The sequence below is a fragment of the Sceloporus undulatus genome, chromosome 1 (genome assembly GCF_019175285.1).
Source record: "Sceloporus undulatus isolate JIND9_A2432 ecotype Alabama chromosome 1, SceUnd_v1.1, whole genome shotgun sequence".
Lineage (NCBI taxonomy): Eukaryota > Metazoa > Chordata > Lepidosauria > Squamata > Phrynosomatidae > Sceloporus > Sceloporus undulatus.
The window spans coordinates 237,035,625-237,059,482 of NC_056522.1; the positions used below are offsets into that span (position 1 = coordinate 237,035,625).

A 23,858-nucleotide genomic window follows, 5' to 3' on the forward strand; every position below is an offset into this window, starting at 1 on the left:
TTAGCAGGGATAGGAAGGAATCATAGAATCATAGAGTTGGAAGAGACCGCAAGGGCCATCCATTCTAACCCCCTGCCGTGCAGGAAATCCAAATCAAAGCATCCCCGACAGATGGCCATCCAGCCTCCGTTTGAAGACCTCCAAGGAGGGAGACTCCACTACACTCCGAGGAAGTGTGTTCCACTGTCAAACAGCCCTTACTGTCAGGATGTTCCTCCTAATGTTGAGGTGGAATCTCTTTTCCTGCAGCTTGCGTCCATTGCTCCGGGTCCTAGTCTCTGGAGCAGCAGAAAACAAGCTTGTTCCCTCCTCAATATGACATCCCTTCAAATATTTAAACAGGGCTATCACATCACCTCTTAACCTTCTTTTCTCCAGGCTAAACATACCCAGCTCCCTGAGTCATTCCTCATAGGGCATGGTTTCCAGACCCTTCACCATTTTAGTCGCCCTCCTTTGGACACGCTCGTTTCTCAATGTCCTATTTGAATTGTGGTGCCCAGAACTGGACACAATATTCTAGGTGGGGCCTGACCAGAGCAGAATATAGTGGCACTATTACTTCCCTTGATCTAGACACTATACTTCTGTTGATGCAGCCTAAAATCGCATTGGCCTTGTTAGCTGCCGCATCGCACTGTTGACTCATGTTCAACTTGTGGTCTACTTGGACTCCTAGATCCCTTTCACATGTTGTCTCCTTAAGCCAGGTGTCCCCCATCCTATATCTGTGCATTTCATTTTTCCGCAAGTGCAGTACCTTACATTTCTCCCTGTTGAAGTTCATTTTGTTAGCTGTGGCCCAGCTTTCTAGTCTATTCAGGTCATTTTGAATTTTGATCCTGTCCTCTGGAGTATTAGCTATTCCTCCTAATTTAGTGTCATCTGCAAATTTGATAAGTATGCCCCCAGTTCTGTCATCCAGGTCATTGATAAAGATGTTGAACAGTACTGGCCCCAGGACAGAGCCCTGTGGGACCCCACTGGTCACTTCTCTCCAGGATGAAAAGGAGTCATTGTTGAGCACCCTTTGGGTTCGTCCGGTCCACCAATTACAAATCCATGTAACAGTTGCCTTGTCTAGCCCACATTTCACTAGCTTGTTTGCACGAATGTCATGGGGAATTTCATCAAAGGCCTTACTGAAATCAAGATATATTATATCCACAGCATTCCCTTCATCTAACAAGCTGGTAACTTTATCAAAGAATGAGATAAGATTTATCTGGCATAACTTCTTTCTCTGAAACCTGTGTTGACTTTTTGTGATTATGACATTGCTTTCTAGATGTTCATAGACTCTCTTTTTTATGAAAAATACCTGGATAGCGCCAGTGTCAGTTGGATGCAATACAAAGTGAACTTCTTGAAGCGACCTTGGATTTCTTTTCTGACTGAATTTGAACACCTGATCAAACATCAGTTTAGCAACATGTGTCTTGGGAAATCCTAAATTACCAGTTCCAATTGCGGGGATTGTGATAGAATTCAGAGAGAGTTTCTCAGTGATTGTCAAACATTCTTCAACAACGTCTCCCACAATCTGAGGATTACAGTCAAAAGAATTTTAGAAATCTGCATTTGAACAATTAAATGTGTAACAAATACAAATTAAAGTAGATCAAAGTGTGCAACTGCTTTTCTCAGGATACCTCAGTATAGCTGGCTTCACCTGGATAAAGGATAGATGTAGCAATGAGATGGTGTGCACTGTGTCCCAATGGACAGCCCCAAACCAACAGATAGATGACGTCTAGCAAATCTAAAGCTAGACAGATGACAAATATCCAAGTGAGGCATGAGAATCTGTAGCTTTTCTTAATCACTTGACAGATCTGCACCTTTCAAGGGCAACCGTCACTTAAATGGAAATGCCAGTCCATGGACTCATGGGAAATTACTAGTGCAGGCACACCGAGAGTAGGAATGGAGGTGAGAGGTCCATGCTCAAAATTTCACTCAGAAAACCCACTAAACAGCTTTGGGAAGTTATTCTATCATCTATGCAGCCTTATGGGCCAGTTGTGCAAAATACATTTAAAAACTCTCACCCTCCAGATACAGAGAAATGCCATCAATACCTTTGCAAGCAAACAGTGATAAGCATATACCCATTTAAGCTGTGAAAATGCATTGAAAACTGTACCTTATCTTCAGAATTCTGGCCCTGATTCCAAGTAGGTAAAATGGTATGCAGCACCCACGAGCATCCCAGACCATAACCTCTGGTTTTCAGCACACAGCCCTCTTTAAGGGCTTTGCCTTGGCCTTCTGTAGTTAATTCCGTCTGGAGTCCTGCTCCTGCTCTGCCCAACAGAGCCTTGGAAAGAGGGCCTTGGTTAAGCTGCAGCTCTTTGTTAACACTGTTAACGATAACATCAGTCTACAAAGACCAACAGGAGTAGTCAAGAAAAAACTGAAACCATAAAGAAGTATGTCATACTTTAGTGACCCTAATAAAAAGTATTATTCATCTCTGATTTTTATATTTACTTATGAACCACATGCATTTTTGAAACATATGTAACACCTATGTTCACACAGACAATGTGTGGATACATTCCATATATATTTGACTATAAGTCGACCTCATGTATAAGTCGAGGGCAAGTTTTGGAGCCAAAATTATGGATTTTGACATGACCCGTGGATAGGTTGAATGTAAAACTTGGAGGCTCCTCCAGTGGCAAGGGGGAAGCAGCAATCAATACAAGGCTTCAGACAGCAAAGTGCGCAGGTGGGAGAGGGACTGTTAAACAAACAGCAATCAATCAGTCAGTCAACCACCAAAGACTCTATCTGCTTGACTCAGGACAGAAAGAAACTTCATGAGGAAATCTGAAAGACCTGTTACCATATCACCATCCTGAACCGTAAATAAGTTGACCTAGGATTTTGAAGTCAATTTTTGGGCATAAATGTTTAGACTTATAGACGAGTATATGTGGTAGACATGTCTTTGAATAGGGATTCACATTTTTAAAGAACTCACTGAGATGACAATATTCTATTTCGAAGTACTGAAGTTTTAGCAAACATCATAAAGCACATCTATAACATGAACAAAGTCAGTTAGTACTACCGGGTACACTAATTCACACATATTCAGCAATTTCAAGGCCAGGATCTTCTAATGGACTTCTGCTGGCTGATTCTAGCAGAACTGAAAGGAAGCAATTATCCTCCCTACTGCTAATCCCCCAACAGCCCCCATAAATGGCTCTAAACAACTGAGAAACCTTCAGGAGTTAGTTTTCTAGAAGTTCAGAAAAGATGAGGAAAGAAAGAAATGCAAATGGCACAACAGTGTTGGATTTAGCCTGATTTTTCTCCCCTCCACTACCATATGTATCAGGGATCCTTTTCCGGTCATTATCTTTAGGGTCACATAGTAATGGGCCTAAAAGTGTGTGCTCCGTGCGTGCTAAGGTTACAAAGGGGCGTCCTTTCTGGACGCCCCCAACCCTAGGATGCACAGAGCGCGCACAAAATGGACATGCAGATAAACATGTTTCAAAATCCTCCGCATGTATGTGTGGAATAATGGACCAGTAAGGATACTACCTTACTGTGTGGAAGAGTACTGCATGTGACAAATGAAAACCTAAGACCCAAACGAACTGAAAAATAGACTATTATGTTTTTCCTTTTACACTGAAATAAGAAACTATTCAAAATAATGGATACAATTTGTAATTTCAACCTACATAATGTGTACTACTGTGGGCTCTGAGGTAGAGAAGAGCCATTGTTGCCAGTCCCAGCAGCTGGTTAGGCACCCTCCCTCTATTCCAACTGCCACTGCTATAAGCTCTGAGGGAGAGAAGAGCATAAAACACCCCAGCAGAGAGAGAAGGCGGGTCACAGTGACTATCAGGAGTCCAGGGGGAGGAATACAAAGAAAGGACACACTGTGTCCTGTGTCGTGTACTGTGTGCACGAGCTTGCACTGATGTGGTGGATGAAGGAACAGGTGTGTTAAAACAGCCTGGAGACTTGCAGTCAAAACCAAAGAAAGAGACTGTAAAGAAAGAACAGGTTGAGGTTCAGGAGCAAGACACTCAGGCCAGGGTTAGTGGCGGTGACACTGAGGGTGGTCAAGGAACGTTCCTGATACCTATGAGGTCTCAGAAGGGCAAGTTCTTTGTAGTGAAGCAAGCACAGGTCTCTTCAGTAATAGCAGTAAGGAGATCTGTGAACACCCAGGAGGAGCTCAGGGAGACATGCACTGAGCAAGAGGGGTGGAAGAGATCCAGGAGATCAGGTATTGTGTGGAACAGGAAGGTTTATGGAAACACACATGGAACTAGGGTAAATGACACATGGGACACACCACATGTCATTTTGAGGGGAATGTCAGGAAATGACATTGGTGTGGCCACTAGGGGGAGCTGTTGTGCAGATAATTTGGAGCTCCAGTGGCAGCTACTGTGGCAGCATTCAAACAGGGCATCATCCGAATGTTGATGCAACTGTCAACTGTCAGTTCTCAACTCTCACTGAGGGAGAGAGAGAGAGAGAGACAGTTGGTGTCTCAGAGAGTGGGCTGTGTCTGTTACAGTGAGACAGTTGATGCCACAGAGTGGGCTGTGTCTGTTACTGAGAGGCAGTGAGATGGTTGTGTGTTAATGTGGCTGCCTCAGAGGTTGTGTTATTGTTGGCTGGTGTAAATAGTGTGTATTAGAGACGGATGTCCAATACACTGTGTATATCTATGTTGTAAATACTGCAAAGGAAGATTAAAGCCCTCGTTTAGAGTGAAGACTTGTAAGAGTCGTTATTAGTTGAAGACATCTTCACAGATTCCTTCTTCTTGGCATCCTGTCGACATGGTTGAACTCTGCAGGTGGTCGTGGTGGACACTGCGCGTCACTTCCATAGGTCCCAACAAGGGTTATGGGCGCAGCACACGAGCCACAACATGTTCAGCTGCTTCAGCTGCCAGTGGGAGTGAATACTCAGCACAAACTATCAAGTTGTTTGTTTATGATGAGCCAAGGTTCCTGTGTAATGAGAACACACACCAGTGGCTCTTGTGGTCCTTCTAACTCTAAGATTCTATGATTCCATAACAATTGCATACTCCAATATTAGGATGTGTCATAATAAACCATAATTTCTTGCTTAAGCTACACACTGTAGAAGAGAGAACAAATAGTGGCCTATCTCCCCTTACGGTTTCTTTTCTGCCTCTTTTTGTCAGTTCCTGTTTTACAGTAGGCAGCTACAGAAACAAGCCAAAGACAAGCCATGCTTGCAGATTAGGACATTACAACATGCTGCAGTTTAAAGACAGAACAACAAACCATGGGGCAGGCTGTGATTTGTGCCTAGTTAACAAACCATGGCTTGTTAAGTTTTACACAGTTAAACGAATGAGATTGCAACATACTATACTGCAGCTTACGCAGATACAGTCACAGAAGCCAATACAGAAAGTAGCTTTTTCTCATTATACTTACTGTTGCATCTTCAATTCCTTTTTTCTGTATAACTATTTTCATGTCTCCAACATTAATGGCATCTTGATGTTCTGGTTTGCCCTTAGCTGTGATTTTTTTAGTTTTGGAGGCAGGAGACCATTTAGAGTCTATTTCAGATAATGATGTTCTGTCCACAAATACTTCATTCAAGGCATCAGAGAATGCCTGAACAGTATCTTCTTTAAAACCCACAAGGCATATCTCCTTCAAAGATCCATTCTCACTAGACTCTTCTATGGTTTCCTTGATGGCTAATACAATAGAATGGGCACACTCTTTGAGTGGGAATCCAAAAATTCCTGAACTTATTGCAGGGATAGCTATTGAACGATGATTATATGTTTCTGCCAGCTGTAAACATTCCCTCACTGCCTTCTTCAACAGTTGCACACATTTTTCTGTTTCAAGATGATGCCACCTTGGCCCAACTGCATGAATCACCTGTTTACATGGTAGGTTCCAAGCAGCTGTGATAATTGCACGACCAGGTTTCAAACTTCCATACTTCCTCACTACATCATTGCACTCACTTTGTAACTGTGGGCCAGCTGCTTTTAGGAGTGCATCTGCAAGGCCACCAATGTGCTGTAGCTCCTCATTTGATGCATTCACTACAACATCAGCTGCAAAACATGTCAGGTCTCCCCTGTGAACAGTTACTACAATGCCATTTCTTAATTTAAATTCACAGCACTGCCTCCTCCCTTCAAAGCCTTTTTCATCCTCACTCTCCTCTTCATTATCATCTTTGTCATCTTGAATCCTTATCAAACAGTTAAATTGTTGCTTTGCACCTGTGACATATAAGTGTTCTTGTTCCTTAAATAAAGCTTTCGCTCCTGGTTGATCAACTACCACACTCATAGCATGCAGAGAAGACAATATTTTTTGGAAGACCTCAAGTGCCTTCAGCACTACTACTCGGGGTCCTTCAAGGGAAATCTCTTTGCTATTTTTCGATGTACCAAAATGGATCTTAACACCTTGTTTCTTCAAGTTCAGCCAATTATTTTGTTTTTCCTGCTCTACATACATTGTGACTGCAGCAGACTTAGTCCTGATGCTTTTTTGTATGTACGTGTTGGCATCAATGAAATCAGACAGTTTCTGGTTGGCATCAGCCACTGCTTTGAAATAACCTGCAATGACCACCTGATCCTCCAGCTCATGAATTATAATGGTATCATTTGAACAATTATACTCCTTATGGGTCATTTCCTTCCACTCTTTCATTTTGATGACTGAGTTGTCCTCCAGTGTAATACATTTGTAAGTCAGATCTTTCTTAATTTTGTCCTCAGCACTTAGAAGATCCTGAGAAGTTCCTCCCATCAGCAGCACTTTCTCACTTGTGAGCTCATATAAGGCATTAATATTCTTGTCCCAGAATAGGAGTTGAGAGAGAAGCTCATTACTGACATGTTGCAAGAAAAGAAGAACATAAGGATGAACATCAATATGCTTCTGGACCATACCGAATGAACTTTCAATGATGTCGCTTTTTATTTTGTAGACTTCAGCAGCTACACCACGCAGAATCACACACTTTTTTGAAGCATCATAGGCAATGTATAGGTCTGGGTACTTCAAGTGGATCCTCTCCTGCAGTCCAGCCTTGCTTAAAATAGTGTACTTTCCAGCATCAACTGACACATTTTCCTCTATTGTTTGCCTCTCTCTTTCAATCTTTCTAATTGCATTTGCTATGAGGAGTGTCAGTTCTTGCTCTGCACGATCTACAGCTTCAACTGTCCCCACCAAAGCAATTATTCCCTTTGGAATATCTGGCAGAATCAGAATATCAGCTTTTTCTATTATGCTGTTTCTTATGGCTTCCCACACAACAGCATCTGTTTTGCATTTGACAACTTTCTGCTTTGATAGGATCAACGTAAGATGCGTGGAAACATCTTCATTCCAGGTCTTGATCAAGGATCTTTTTTGCTTCAACAACGCTGGTGAAGGGTGCACTCTAATTTCTGGACAGCTGCAGTCTCTAGCTGGCCACTCTATCTCACAATAGCAGCCTGCCATCTCGCAACCTATTTCCTGAAGTAAATATTCATTCTGCTGTAAAAATTTCCAGTGATAGGGATCTAGGGACACTCTGCTCATGTTTGGCATCTTAATTTGTGGTCTCTCCTTCCCATACAGAGGTGTGTCCAAAGAGTCATAGTATGGATAAACAAGAACTGGCACATTGTTGAAAAAATGTTTCTGTTTCAAGATGGTAGTTACATCTTTAAAGGGAGAGAAAAAGAACACAGTTAGAAGAGAGGGCTTCTAGTCAGCATCCTCAATGAAACTTCTAGTTATCACAAAAACACGTTAAGATAAAAGTTTAAGTTTGGGGTGGGGAATTGCAAACAGGGCAGGGGCCATTTTTCCTTCCACTTGATGGGCTGCAGCAGTATATTTTAGCACATCCAAAGTGATGTACTATCACTTCCAACCACCATTTTGGCTATTTTTCATCCAATTATTTTTGTTTGTTTGTTTTTGGGAGGTTTGGGAACCAGGGTGGCATTAGGGGAACAAACTGTTGCCTTTTCATTTCTTTTTGGGAGACCTGGCATAGTTTGGGGGCAAAAAAGCATCCCCAAATCAGCCTGCAAAAAATGGAAAAATTGAGGGGATCTAGGGGCTTTGTGGGACTTCTGTGGCGTCCTCTGGACTACATGCATCCTTTAGGCTGCATTTTGCCCAACCCTGCCTTAGGCAGTCATCTGAAGACATAAGGTTTAAGTTGTTCCTCCCCTCATCACTATTATAGGTGCATTCAAAGTACCAGAATATATTAAGACCTTTGAGATTTTCAGGGAATGCCCTTCTCTCTGTCCTGCCACTATCGGGATGCAAAAGAAAGCTTTCTCAGTGGTTGTTTCAAGTTAGGCTACTTCCCTTTCCTGTTGCCTTCTGTCAACAGGCAAAGACTTTTTCATTCAGGTGGGCTTCTGGCTACTGACTCACTGCTCTGGAAGGGCCTTTCTTTAAAAAAGAAAGAAAGAAAGAGGGGGAGGCACTATACTTTTTACTGATACATGTTTAAAATTGCTTTTAAACAGAGTTTGGTTTAATATTATAAATGCATATGGGTTTAGTGTTAACTCTTCAAGTAAAACTTTAACTCTTTACCTAGAAACAATTTCCACCATGTTAAGTGGTGGTTACTTTCCTAAGAGCAAGTGTTTAAGGATGCAGCCTTAATGGCATTAGTCCAAGACAGAATCTCTTGCCCATACATTAAGGATAGCAACTTGAGATTATTTTGCAGAAAATAATCAAAACCGAGCATTCTCACACCAGCACTTTCTCTAAAAAAAGAGTAAAAAGAGGGGAACCATGTTAGGCCAAGCTCCTGAATATTCATCAACATTCCATCACCATTTGGTGATGGATATGTTGATGAATATTCGGGGGCTTGGTGATGGGTATGGGCAACACCTGAAAAGTTAACTTTTTGGATTTTAAACTCCCAGAAACCCCCTGCCAGAAACCTCTTCTATACTCTGGACATTTCAAAAGCAACTCACATGAGTTCTGTGAAACAACTACAGTGGTACCTCGGGATACGAATTACCCAGGTTACGAATTTTTCGGGATACGAATAAATCCCATAGGGATTTATTGTTTCGGGTTACGAAGGTTTTTTCAGGTTACGAAAAAACCCTGGCGCTGTTTAAATGGAGCCGCGGCAGAGCCGCGGCTTTTTTCCCCATTAGCGCCTATGGCAATTCGGGTTACGAAGGTTTTTCGGGTTACGAAATTAGCCGCGGAACGAATTAATTTCGTAACCCGAGGGACTACTGTATAGATATGCAGCCACCATGAAACAACTGAATTGTTAGCTGTTCAGTAAATTTAAGGTGAACCCTACACAGCTGATTTTGGGTGTGAGAAATGTCTTTTTCCAAAGACCGCACTTCAGATACAGAGTTAGGTTTTAGCTACTATCTGTTAACTAACTGTACCATCTAAGAAGCCCAGAGGAGTCTAGAAGAGTTTGCTCTATCTGTAAAAGAGCTGTTCAAATTGTTGTAATCATGATAGACACAGCCTATTGTGGGAAAAGATCTGGAGTTTTGAGCCAAACCAAATATTGTAAAGAAGAGAAGTTTAACACAAAGCCTGGAAATAATTATTTAAAAATAATTTGTTACCCCAACTCATGAGCTATAATGCTGATAGTGTGAGTAGCAATTACCATTTCATATTACTTTAATTGTCTGTTTCTAGGTGGTAATGGGGAGGGGGCGGTAGTCATTTTTATCCATTTAGTCAAGGAGTCTCATCTAACTACCTGTTCTTAATGTGCCTCACAAATGGGAGAGTGCTCTGGATGTCATTTCCCAGTGCCCCATGCTGCAGCATCTTGGAAACTCTCCAACTGGGATACTGCTTGGCTGAAAAAGTTGTCTCTTGGAGGCTGGCATCATGAGACATATGACAGACCTCCAGCACTGCAGTTATATCTGATGATGATTTTTCAGTTTAACATCTTAATATATTGGCATTAACACTAAAGTTCTAAAATTCAGGTTCAGCAACACACATTACCTTCGGCATTCTGAAATGTAACCCGAGCAGAATTCTCTTCAGGAATATAGATGAAATTCAATACAGGACCACCTCCATACTTCTTGCTTTCAAAATAGATAACAATGTACTCTCTAGAGATGCCAGGGGGGATGTTTTCTACCAGAATGGTTTTAGTCACCTCCAGAACACGTGCAGAAATGTTGAGATCCTTAGTAACATGGTAGTTGTTGAATGCTTGGATAAACTGGTCTATTTCTATTTTTTAAAAAACACAATTTTTAAAAGAACATCAAGCACTTTAGGACACTTAGGTCGCAATTACAATATGCAATGTACCATTTAACAGTATTTGTCTTTTTCTTTAAAAAAAAAAGTCAAGTTATACCTCCTTTGTTGGGTGGAGCGTGAAATGCTGCCTAACACTAAGCCAAACCACTGATCCAACTAGCTCAGTACTATCCACACTAGATTTCCATCCCTACCTAGAGATGCCAGGGATTGAGCTGGAAAGTTTTCTGTGAGAAAGCATGAAATCTAAGTAGCCTAGTCATAGAAACAGTTCTAGTAATCTCAAAGGACCTTCTCATGTGCTCTTTTAGAGAAACGCAGTTCTTCAAAACACAATAAACGTTCCTTCACCCAATTCAATTGCAATTGGCAACAACAGTTTGGCTGTTGTACATATAGTATATGTACTGTGCAATACCTATAGTAAATCCAGAGTCTGCTTACATAGAGCATAGCCAGTCTGGAAATGCCAGGTTTTGGGACTACAACTCTCAGAATCCCCCAGCCAGCTTAGCAAATGGCCATGAAAACTGTACTATTCTGAGAGCTGTATCCAAAAATCCAACTGTTCCAAATGCTGACCATGGTCAGCTTTTCCCTCAATACAACCTATGTGTATGCAAGGATAATAATGAGCCAGCGGATACAATAAGCCTTGCTCCAAGCAGGAAAGAAACAAATCCTGGCATTGATGTTTCATCATCTGATTCATCTCCCATCAATTCCCTCTTACCAACACACTTGTCAAAAGAGATTACAGCAGCATTCCTCTCAGGTACCATTTCAACACTGAAATCTTTGTCATCTTCTGATAAATCACTGACATTCTCTACCAATAGATTTAGTGTGCACTGTGCTGTGGTTTCTTGCAAGTGCTCAACAACAACTAGTGATTGAGACATTTGTGGCTGATCCTGAATGATTTCTGGCTGGTACTTGCTGACATGAAGAGCAATTTTCTTTAGTACATGATTCTTTTTTTGCAGAACGTCTTGAGCATCTGGTTAGAAAGAAGGACAGTGAGAATTGTAAAGTTCCAGAAACCTGAACACACCATCATCTAGCCAGCAAAGTCTTATGATCCTGGGCAATTTTTCCTAATTTACACTTTTCTTATACCACACTGGCTTACTGAAGATCACAACCTATTGCAAATTTCTAGCTAATAATTTGGACAGAGTACTTTTGCTGATCTTAGTATTTTTGTTATGATAACTCAAAGTAGAAGGTGACAGACTAAAAAGAAAAAAAACGTATTTCTTAGAGCAAGAGTTGGAATCTTGTGACCTTTTAGATACTGTTGGACTGCAACTTCCACTGGCTCTAGCCAGCACAGGAAAGGGTAAGGAAGGCTGAGAACTGCAGCCCAAAAACTCCTGGAGGGCTTCATGATCCCCCATTCCTGTCTCACAGAACAAAGCTGATGATATGCTGGTAAACCTGGAAGTGTGGATTCCTTTATTTTGTAGGTCACATGCTGCAACCTAGCAAGGCTATTGGTTAAACCAAAGGAAGGGAAGCACAACAGCAGACATTGCTCTATGCATCCTTAGCCTCATTGTTCTAACAAAAAACCACAATGTCTTTTATATCCAACTGACAAGTTATGTTCTGAAAATTTATTCATATGATCACATGACCACTTAGTAGGATTTTAAAACAGCCTGTGACAAACCATTTGAGTTGGAATCACCAACAGGATGGATATCCACACGGTTGCCACTGTGCCATTATTTATTTATTTCAGTCAATGATGGGGAAGGGGGAGAAAATGAACAAAATAAACACAGTAAAAAATAATGGAACAGAATACAGTATTAAAAAAAGAATTAAAAATGACAATATAAAATATGTGTAATGCAGTAACATAAAACAAAAAAGGGTGACAATACCATTAATACTAAATTAGCCTCCTATACTGACAAGCCATTGCTGCTACACAAAAAGTAACTTAGCTGTGATCTCAGGAAACTGGTCAGCCACAAGATAATCAATATAAAACACTTCAGATCTTCCAGGTATACTTTACCAAACTGGATTAATAAAACAGCATTTAAAGTTACAATACAAAGAGCAATACAAGAAAAGATGTCCTGAAATTTCTATCTCTTCTGCCTTCAAGAACAAGCATTCATAATATGGTACATGATATCTTCCCTTCAGTATTGCAGATGGAAACACATTGAATTTAGCCAAGGTAAATGATTTCCTGTATGTTGGAATAGTTAAATTTATCAAATAATCAGCTGGAAGAAAAGCTCGCCTCACAGTGTAAGGACCAGCCCTCTCAGTAGAGACTGACAAACTCAGTTTAGAAAAACAGAAAACAGAAAGAAATGTGACTTTCTTTCCAAATACAGGGACCTCAACAAAGATAAATGAACCTTTAGAAAACATACCTGCTTCATCTTCAAAAGTAATGATAAACTTTTGGCCATCTTTAACACAGGACTTTATGGGACCACCACCAGAGCGCTTCTTATTTTCAAAATACAACTCCATAATGTCCATCTCGATTTCCTCCCCCAAAGCTGGCACTACTACCACGCTGAAGACCTCCTGAGTCATCAACTCCTCTGTCACATTTTCTGGACTGTCTGGAACAATAAAGAAAGTTTTCGCCTGCATTTTCAAAGCAATCCAGAACAAAACAGAATAATTAGCTCTCTGAAGTGCAACATTTGAATTCAGAAACAGAAAAGGGACCAGTCTGGCTAACAAAAGAAGTGGCTCCTTGGAATAACTCTGAAAGATTCCATTTATCTCCTAAAATTCTGGTAATTATTATGCCAGGTTTCTAACAGTAATGTCATAAGACTTCCATCAAGAGCTACAGTGGTTCAGGGAAAACACATTAGCCAATTGTTCACACCAGGAATGGCTTCCAGGTGTTGTTCAAAAGCAATTCCCATCAGCTTTTGCCAGCAGAGGCAATGGTAAAGAATGCTGGAACTGGCATGTCCAGCAATATTTGGAGGGCTTCTGGTTTATGCTGTCCTTTTCATATTAAAGCTTCATTTTATGAATGACTTATTTAAGGAATTTCAACATCCACATGTATATGTTTGTGGAAGAGTCATCCCAATCTTTTCATTCTTGGAACATACAGTTAAAACCTACTCACTGCATCTGCTTCCAGACTCATACCTACAAAACTGTCCTGATATTAACATTGTACACTGACCTAACTCTAGCTGCTAGCCTCAAACGGAGTAGATCTACTGACTCAATGGCTGTATCTGCACTGGAGAAATAAACTAGTATGATACCACTTTAACTTCCATGGATCGATGCTAAGGAATACTGGGAACTGCAGTTTGTTGTGGCACCTGAGCTCTGACAGAGAAGGCTAAATGTCTCACAAAACTGAAATTCCAAGAATCCCATAGTATTGAGCAATGGCAAGTAAAGTAGTGTCAAACCTGCATTATTTCTGCAGTGTGGATGCAGCCAATAAAGTTTATGTTAGTGTTGATTTACCATTAAGTAGTTGACACAAGTACTCTAGTTGGGAAAACCAATCGAATTTAGTCTAGAATGTTTTCCTACTATCAAGAACATCCTCCCATGTTTCCACCAAATATGCATGAGAGAATGAAAGAAAAGCCTTCCTGAAAAACCTTTAAAATTAACCAGATGTATGAGTGAGAATACAGTCTGGTCTTTCAAACAGTCTGGTTCCAATTTATACAAGATTTATAGGCCACATACACCTCTTTTAAAAAACAATTGTCACCTTGCTTGATACCAGTGACTTTTTAGCTCTTGGCTCAAGAGTTACAAGGTTAAGGTGAATATTCCTCTTTTCTCACTCTCTCCAGTAAGGGAAGACGGAATGGAGTGCAACAGGATGGATTGGTACTACAGCCCAGGTGCTCCTGCCCATGTTTACTCTGAACTAAGACTTGGGCTCGAAACGCATGGGCCAAAAACAGTGGCTTCCGGCAGCTTTACAGATGGGGGTACAAACAATGCACACACACACACACACACACACACCCCGAATTGGCTGGAAGCTGCTCTAGGGCCGCTTAAGGTGGTCCAAGCCACCAAAAAAAGGAATGCAGGGAAAGTGCTTCTTGCCAGCGGCCTGCTCAGGACCACAGCAGTGGCCCGCTTTCAGAGCAGGCCGTGCAGTTGATGTGGTCGCTAGCTGATCAGGGGCTGATTGGGGCTGGAGCAGCCAGAAGCCACTGGTCTGGTCTGCTTCACCCCTTAGAGACTTTAACAGAAGTTACTCTTCACTCAGTTTCAAGTATAGATGGAATTCTAAATGCCACTGAAACTGGCAGGGCCATCTTCTATCTAAAATGTGACTAGGATTTAACAAGTGGATTAATATTTTGTGTTTCCCAGAAAAAGATAAACTTGCAAGATTGATATAACATAAATGTTTGATCTTTGCTTTCCAGGCTTTTTCAAAGCAACTTACCAAGTAGCTTGGGTTCTTTAGCTTCAGTGCAATCCTGAAAATAAAACAGTTAGGTCATTGGAAAGCCAAAATTCTTTCCAGAGGCATACACTAACCATAGACAGGCATGCTGCTAAACCATAGCTTAGACTGACATGAACTAGAAGAAGGGAGCATTTGAACACTCTTGCCACCACTTCTTCTCTTCCTCCTACCTGGCCAGAAGGAGCAATTCGGAAGTTTTTACTTCTGTTTTCCATTAACTACATTTTAGCATTTTGTCCAAATCCTAAACTGTGATCAATGTTAACTATACAGTGGTACCCCGGGATACGAATGCGCCGCCTTACTAAATTTCCGGGTTACGAAAAAAATCAATAGGAAAAAACTGTTCCGGGGTACGAAGGTTTTTTCGGGTTACGAAAAAATTTTTGGTGGGTTTAGGCCGCGATTTCGTGTGAAATAGCGCCGAAAAGCACCAAAAATTTTTTCGTAACCCGAAAAAACCTTCGGAACCCGGAACTGTTGGCTTCTGTAGAATTTCGGGTTACGAACGCGGCGGCGGAACGAATTATTTTCGTAACCCGGGGTACTTACTTGCTAATTAGCTTACTTGCTGTTCACCGCTATGATCTTTGGAATAGCGGTATATAAATAAAACAAATTATTATTATTAATTACCACTGTAGTTTATTTTAACCAGCTAACTCCATAACATAGGGTTTGTAGCTGCTTGTTTCAAACTGATCATAGTTAACGTTAGCCACATTTTGTCAATCCAGACAAAGTCATAAACTATGGTTAAGATAACATGGAAGTAAAGATTTCTAAATTTTTCCTTGGAGTTGCACTAGAGGGAGAACAGATGAGGGGAAGAGCCTGAGCCTGTAGCTCATTCCTGTCATGCTAAAGTATGTGTTAGCGTGATCATCAAAGATAGCCCCCTATACAGATATTACAAACTCAAGTTCTTCCTCTGTGTGGTCTGTTTCAACTGGCCAGGGAGCTCATGATCCTTACATATTAGTCACACAAACTTGGGAGGAGAACAGCAATTTTCAAACTGCATACTGACTACTATGGAAGCTCCCATCTTCTACCAAAGACCCCAAAATGCTGCAAAAGGATTATGGGACACTTTCTAAGACTCATAGTTCACACATGGTACTCTCCAGGCCTGCTGGACCACTCAAGCATTTCACACCAAACACAAAAGCAATCTAGAAACCACCCTTGCAGCCATAAATTTGAAGGGAGGATTAGCATGTGCAAATCATTTCTCAAGGAAGCTTACCTGCCATTAGCATTGAGCATTCCTCCATAAACTTCCAAAAAATAACAAGTCCGCTGAAAAACACATTATCTAAAACAGTTATCTCCCTCCCTGCCATATGCTACCCATCTGTACTGGACTATAACTTGCATCATTCGCAGCTAGCACAGCCAATCCCTTGGCATTCTGGCTAAAGGTGATGGTAGTTATAGTCCCACACATCAGGAGGCTGCCAACTTTGGGAAAGTCAACCCAGACCAGGGAAGAACAGCCTTTTGCATCTAGCATTGGCTTGACAGTCATTCATATGTAAGCATGCGCATATACACTAATGCCCCCCTCCCCCTCAACCCCTTCACAAACACTTTTGGCACATGCATTGCACCTTTCCAACTATGTTTTCTGCAATCACAGAAGCATTCTGTGATTAGAGTCAACACTTCTGGACATCTGTAATCATACACATGGAAAACAGAAAGACAGGGCTATTCTCTATGCAGGTTTATCCCCCATGACTACTAGGACGCAGAACAGAGGGAGAGGGGGATTCTAGCCAGGGAAAATACTCCACAGTGGAATTGCCAAAACTTTAAATAGTACAGTATATTTACTGTTATTGGATCAGGTTCTTTTGCGGGTTCACTCCCAATGGGAGCTGCTTCCTCTGTCAGCATGGAGACTGTAAGCTTTAGTTTCTTTCTTTTTGACATTTCAAGTTCATGGAGCTTCTTGCTAAGAACACTCTGTCTGACTAAAATGCAAAACAAGGAAACCATCATTAAAAAAAATCTTACACAAGCATAGACTATACATCAGATAGAGAAATCGGTCTCGTGCCAAATTAGACATACAATTCATATATAGACACATATAGTCGACAAATTGAGTAGTACCAGTTTCCCAGAGCATGAGACAAAAGGCTATTTTGATATGATCAAACCTTCCAGCTTTGGATAAGAGGTAAAGCTATCTTGTGATACCTCAAATTTCCATATGTAGTGCCTTCTGCTCAAGGGAAGCAGTTCATGGATTTAAGGCCCTTTCACACTGCACAGACAGGGCACTATGATTCCACTTTAGCACACTACAGTTTGTAGTTTGGGAAGACACTGGCTGAGGATTCTAAATCCCCCTTCCTAAACTACAAATCCCAGGATTCCACAGAGTACAGCCATGATAGTTAATTGTATTATTTTAATTGTATTTGTTTTTAATTTTTAATTTTTGATTGTTAATTGTATTGATTTTTAAAAAAAAAAAACATTGTGAAGCTACTCTGAGTCCCAGGTTCTGGGATAAGAGCAGGATAGAAATAAATATAACAACAACAACAGCTAAAGTGATATGATAGTGCTATAATGATGTAGTGTGAAACCACCCTGAAACACAATGGCCTGAACAAAAGAAGATCAGTAGAATCAGTGGAATGTACTGAACTGTGGAAAATTTCCAGAAATTTTGAAGCCATGAAAAAAATACCTGTTTTTCCAGAAAAAAAATGTTCAGAAGTATTATCACCCTTTAAAAATATTCAAAATCCATTTGTTACACTAGGAACATAAAATGTGTTATGTATAACTTGGCTTGGCATCTAATTATTACATTTGGTATATTGCACTGTCAACAGAAGTGAAGTTGAAGGCTTTCATGGCCGGCATCCATAGTTTTTTGTGAGGTTTTTGGGCTATGAGGCTGTGTTCTAGAAGAGTTTTTTTCTGACATTTTGCCAGCAGCCGTGGCTGGCATCTTCAGAGAATGCTGGCTTGGAAAAGAGTGGGGTATAAATACTATTGGTTAAGAGAAAGTGATTTAAAATACACAAACTGTGCACTGTTCTGTTGTTTAATGGCAAGGTCTCAGGGTATCTATTTAATTAATGGTCCATTGTCTACTGGTAATCCCCCTCACCCTGGGTGGTTTTCATTTGCATTTGCTGGGTCTTGATTTTGGTGTTTTTCAGGACTGATAACTAAATACTTTAAGCGTTTCTTCTTTCCTGCTGAAGTTGTCCACGTTTGTGGTTTTCAATGGCCCCAGTGTGCACTCTGGCCTGATAGGTGTTGGCATGGTCCAGAATTTCAGTGTTTTGAAACAGCATTTTATGCCCACAATGTTTTATAAAGTGTTCTGCTATTGCTGATTTTTCTGACTGACCCACCCTGCAGTGTCTCTCATGTTCCTTGATTCATTTTTGAACACTGCGTTTGGTGGGCCTTATATAGACTTGTCCACAGTTACATGGTATGCGGTAAACTACTGTGGCTGTGATAGGGTCTCTCCTATAAAAAATAAGGAAATCAGGACCAGGAATTACAATGATTTGATAGTGTTCATCAACGCCTCTCAGTAATCTGACAGGGCTGGGTGGGGGTGTGCTAAACTGGCTTCCCCTCACACACATACACAATGCAAGAGACTAGCACCATAGCTGTGCCCATGGATTACAACTATTTTTTTCCTCTCGGAAAGTCACTGCATGCTGGCAGCCAGGGTTCATGCCCTGGTACAGACTCTTACATCAAAGTCTGTCTGCTACATAAATATATATAAACACCTTATCTTAAACATTTAATTCATCATTCTGGGGAAAAAATACTCTTATCATCCTTTTAATTTAAAAAATCTAGAAAGAAAGAGAGGAAGAAACTTTTTTCCTGAAATTTTCAATTTTCCCCCTGGGCTTCACATCTTTAGATTTACTTACATGTATTCAACACTTTATTCAATGGATCTGCTCCAGTTAGGATTAAGTAATAAGATTCAGTGGTTACTCCTAAATTTCAGAGAAATACCAATGACAATCTGCTGCAGCAAAAAGAAAGTCATCTGGCACATTTAAGACTAAGAAATTTTGGGATGCATCTAATGAAGTGGGCTCAGGAACATGAAAGTGTATGCTTGCAACCAAAATATTTGATATACTGTACCTAAAAGGCAACAGCTGGTGGAAGGATCTGCATAATTCTAGCTAGCATCAGGTGCTAGATATGATCAACCTAATATGGCTTCTGAGAAAGGGTTAAAAACCAGAAGTGGAAGTGAATTCGTATAGTTACCAGTAGATCAGATGGCTTCTAGGAAAATATTAGAAACAAAAAGTGAAACACACTGAATCTTGTAAAAGTTGGGAAATCCCTGCAATTAATAAAACACAGTGGGCCCTCCATATTCGTTAAAGGCACACGGCCCCCATGAAAGTGAAAAAACTGTAAATAAAAAAAACTCTTTTTTTTTTACTCTGAGAGGACACCTGTCTAGGAATCTCTAGGTCCTCTAGCACAACTCTGTGGCCTACATCCAGCAGAGGTTGATTAGAAAATTCACTGGAGGACCTAAAAATCCTTACCTAGGAATTTCTAGGTCTTCCAGTGTGTGACTCTATGGTTAACTTCTGCCAGTCATGCTAGAAGACCTAGAAATTCCTAGAGATTAATAATAACCATGAATAATTAAATCTGCAAATGTCAAAGCTACAAATGTGGAGGGCCAACTGTACCCCACAAGATCAGAGATAAGGAGCCTTTCGTCCTTCAGATGATTCTATAGTACAGGTTCAGTCTCCCTTAACAGGAAGTGTGAAATACTCCAAAAAGTAAAACATTTTTCATGGGTGGCTGAGAGAACAATACCTTTGATGGTTCAATGTACACACACTTTGTTTTGTGCAAAAAATTATTTAACATAGTATATAAAAATCATCTTTAGGCTATGTGTATAAGGTATATATAAGACATAAATGGATTCTGTGTTTAGTCTTGATATCACTTTATGAGGATTGGACCTTGAGGTCTCTTCCAACTGTATGTAGTCCAAAAACCCGCCCCCCCCCCCCTCCGATGCAAAACACTTATGCTCCCAAGCATTTTGGATAAGGGATTATGTATTGTTTGCCTTAGAGTCATTTCCAACTTATGGCAACCCTAAGGCATTTATAATGGAATTTTCTTGCCTAGTTTCCTCAGACGTTTGCCATTGCCATCCTCTTAGGCTGAGAAAGTGTGATTTGCCCAAGGTCACCCAATGGTGTTCATGGCCAAGCTAGGATTCAAACTCTGATCTCCAGAGTCCTAGTCCAATGCTCCAAACACTACCCCCACACCAGATACTCAACCTGTATTACTGCTAGTATTCCTCACTACTGGCCAGGTTGACAGGGTCTTGTGCGAACTAGAGTGCAATACTGGAAGGACCATAAGTTACCCAAGCTGTGTTGGATTTCTATTGGGGTATCCACATTGCAGGAATAAAGCAGTTTGACACCCCTTTAACTGCCATGGCTCAATGCTATGATATTCTGGGATGTGTAGTTTTGAGAGATATTTTGAGTGATTACGACCACTTTGGATTGTGCCCAGAGGTGCATCTATGCTGTAGAAAAAATGCAGTTTGATATAACTGCCAGGGATCCACCCTACAGAATCCTGGGATTTGTGGGTTGGTGGGGACCCAGCACTCTTAGGCAGAGGAGGCTAAAGACCTTGTAAAAGGACAAATCCCAGGACTTCATAGGATGGAGCCACTGCACTTAAGGTGGGAGTCAAACTGCATTATTTCTACAGTTTAGATGCTGCCTTTTAGGCTAAATGCATTACTACCCAATGTAGATGTTGAAATGCAAAGAATTAGGTTGCATCTGGTTCTGCTGGGAGTTTCCATTCCACCAGAAGCAGTGGTTCCCAAACTGTTCCTCCAGAATCCAGATGTTTTCGACTTCAGCTCCCAGAATCCCTGACCACTGGCCAAAGTGGCTGAGGCTTCTGGGAGTTGAAGTAAAAAAAAACACCACAAACCCTGGAGGACCAAAGTTTAGGAACAGGGTGACCAAGTGTCCTGTTTTTCCCGGGACATGTCATTTCAATCTTCTTTCAGGAGAATTCCAAAATGCCCTCCATTTTGAGCATCACTAAGAAGCATGAATTCATATTCACAGGAGTGTTTTTAGCTTTGGTTTGGTCAGGTCCTCTATTTTGAGCAACACTAAGAAGCATGAGTTCACATTTACAGGAGTGATGTCACAGAATCCTAGAGTTGGAAGAGACCCCAAGGGCCATCCAATCCCATCCCCAACAGGAACTCACCATCGAAGCACCCCTGCCAGATGCTTTTCTTAGGCCAGGTCTTCCATTTTCCTTCAATGCCCTACACATTGACACCTGTGACACCTGGTCACAATGTTTGGGGACCCACTGCGTGACGAGGGCTTTCCTTTCCCCACATAGCCCCACTGATCAGGAGGAGGAGGAGAAGGGCCCAGAGTGGCCCTGTGGTTGGAGTGTTGGGCTCTGGTGGCCAGGGTTCGAATCCTGGCTGGGCCATGGAAGCCCCCTGGGCGACCTTGGGCGAGTCACACTCTCTCAGCCTCAGAGGATGGCCAGGACAAATCCCCTCTGAAAAAAGCTTGGCAAAAAAAACTCTGTAAGTTGGAAACAAAGACACGCAACAACAGCAACAACAACAATGCCCCCCCCCCCTTATTTTGGGTCCACACCCACCTTCCTCCTTTGCAAACTCCACCAAGACCTGCTCCACTTTGCTGCCAGGATCCACGTGGATCTTGCACTCTCCTCCTCCGGATCTCTTGGCGCTCTGGAAGTAGGAGGTGAGTTTATATTTCAGGCTTTTGGAGAAAGGCTCCCCCCAGTCCCCTCTCACTATCACGGGGAAGCCAGGGCTAGCCTTCTCTGCCCCGGCCATCTTGTCCTACAAAGGAGAGGCTGCAGGCTCTTGTTTCATGTATATAGACAGAGAAAGAGGGAAAGGAGGAGCCCCTTTCACTTTCGCTTTCTGTTCTTGGTCTGGACAGAGCTCCTCCTTCCCAACTTGGCTGCAGCAGCAGCAGGAGTCTTATTTGGGCAAAGTTAAGCGCGCCTCTCTCTCTCTCTCTCTCTGCAGAGGAAGAGGAGGAGGACACCCAGAGAGAGATCACACAAACAAGAGGACAAGGGAAGTGTGTAAGTGCAAAGGCAGGCCTGATGCTGAACACAAAGAAAACAAAAATAAGGACCAAGGAAGACACTGACATGGTCACCTAGGATTAGAAGGGAGGTTGCAGCCAAGAGATAAGAAGGAGACTAATAATAATAATAATAATAATAATAATAATAATATTTTATTTCTATCCCACCACTCCAATAGGATCAAGGTGGCTGAACAATAATAAAATCCATACAATATACATACAAATTGTTCCCTCCCTCCCTTAAACAAACAACATAATAAGTCCCACATAGTAAAATACCATTTAGAAAATTAAAACAATCAGAGACAGGAGGTTGGTCCACATTAGCGGGTGTCCGAGTGAATTATTCAGGGAAGGCCTGTCGGAAAATATCCGTCTTGGCAGCCTTTTTAAAGCCGTCAAGATCAGTGATATGTCAGACCTCTTCCAACAGGCCATTCTATAATTTGGGAGCGGCAGATGAAAAGGCCTTCTGGGTAACCACAGGCAGCTGGTATTTATTGGCTATAATCAGTTTTTTCCCAGAGGACCTAAGTGCTGGGTGGATTATATGGAAGAAGGCGATCCCGCAAGTAGGCTGGACCCAGGCCATGAAGGGCTTTAAAGCTCATCACCAACATCTTGTACTGTGCCCAGAAACTAAAGGGCAGCCAGTGAAGAGATTTTAGAATATGTGTTATATGGTCACCTCTAGCTTTTCCAGTGACTAATCTGGCCACCATGTTTTGAACTAATTGAAGTTTCCAGGGTAGGCCCATGTAGAATGCATTACAGAAGCCTAGTCGTGAGGTTACCAGCACACATAACACAGTTTGCAGATCCCCCGGCTCCAGGAAAGCACACAGCTGGAGTATATCAGCCAGAGCTGTTAGCAAGCACTCCTGACTGTCACATTTATCTGGTTTGACATCTGAAGCGATGAGTCCAGGAGCACTCCCAAGTTGCAAACACAGTCTTTTAGTGGCAGTGTAACTCCATCCAGGACTGGTTGACTAGGGATGGGGAGGGCAGCTATGAAAGAACCAGGAAGTTCCAAAAGAGTCAAGAGAGACAGCTAGATTCAGCCAAGCCACTGTATTCCCTCTTACAATGGGTCCTTGGTATCCACTAGGGGTTGGTTCCAGGACTCCCAAAATCCATGGATGCTCAAGTCCCAATGGCATAATAAAATGGTGTCCCTTATACCAAATTGCAAAATCAGGGTTTACTTTTTGGAATTTGTATATTATTAAATATATCCAAGCCATGGATTTTGGATATGGAGGGATGGCTGTACTAAGTAGTCAAGATGACTAAATTGAGGCTGGCGTACTTTGGCCACATCATGAAAAGACATGACTCACTGGAAAAGGCAATAATGCTAGGAAAGGTAGCAGGCAGTAGGAAGAAAAGACCACATGCTCAGTGAGGCCACAGGCCTGAATCTGCATGACGCTAAGAAGAGCAATGGAGGATAGGGAATCTTGGAGATGTCTCATCCACAGGGTTGCCATGGGTGGAGGCCAACTCAAGGGCAGCTAACAAGAACAACAACAGACACAGAGATAGGATTGCCCTGTAAACTCTGTCCATGCTCTGGGTAAGCCAAGATTTGGGCTCATCACAGCCTTTGCAAAGTTATCGCAATGGAAAAGGGGCCTTTAAGCATATGCAGTGCGCCACACTGAAGCTGGACTTGGGAGGAAGCATATAGTAGTTCCTTTGTCCTGAGATGCACTTAAAAATATTAAGATTTAGTTAGGTCTCCCCACCATGTAGGGGACAAGTTTTTCTTCCTATCTTTCTTTTTTTTTATTTTAATTTTTATTAAGTATAAAATCACACATACATAACAAATATCAATACAACAGGTATTTATCAACATCTAATTGCCTATACATACATATATTTCATCCATGTTCAAAC

The 23,858-nt window shown here is 41.6% G+C and overlaps 1 protein-coding gene across 6 annotated transcripts in view; it reads right to left on the minus strand.

Moving 5' to 3' along the window:
• Positions 1-23,858, minus strand: part of LOC121934364 (protein mono-ADP-ribosyltransferase PARP14-like) — a 49,564-nt gene that overhangs the window by 20,413 nt on the left and 5,293 nt on the right. The window contains exons 1-10 of one of the 6 annotated variants that reach the window (XM_042474788.1): positions 21,487-21,794; positions 18,699-18,767; positions 16,606-16,745; positions 14,743-14,776; positions 12,710-12,907; positions 11,044-11,310; positions 10,041-10,277; positions 5,463-7,723; positions 2,147-2,383; positions 1,322-1,543 (exon numbers count right to left, since the gene is read on the minus strand). In XM_042474788.1, coding sequence (XP_042330722.1) covers positions 1,322-1,543; positions 2,147-2,383; positions 5,463-7,723; positions 10,041-10,277; positions 11,044-11,310; positions 12,710-12,907; positions 14,743-14,776; positions 16,606-16,745; positions 18,699-18,767; positions 21,487-21,688 — 3,867 coding nt within the window. In that variant the 5' untranslated portion in view covers positions 21,689-21,794. Of the gene's footprint in view, positions 1-1,321; positions 1,544-2,146; positions 2,384-5,462; positions 7,724-10,040; positions 10,278-11,043; positions 11,311-12,709; positions 12,933-14,742; positions 14,777-16,605; positions 16,746-18,698; positions 18,768-21,486; positions 21,803-23,858 lie in introns of those variants that run through there. The other 5 variants (XM_042474832.1, XM_042474815.1, XM_042474804.1 and 2 more) reach the window with 5 other exon arrangements.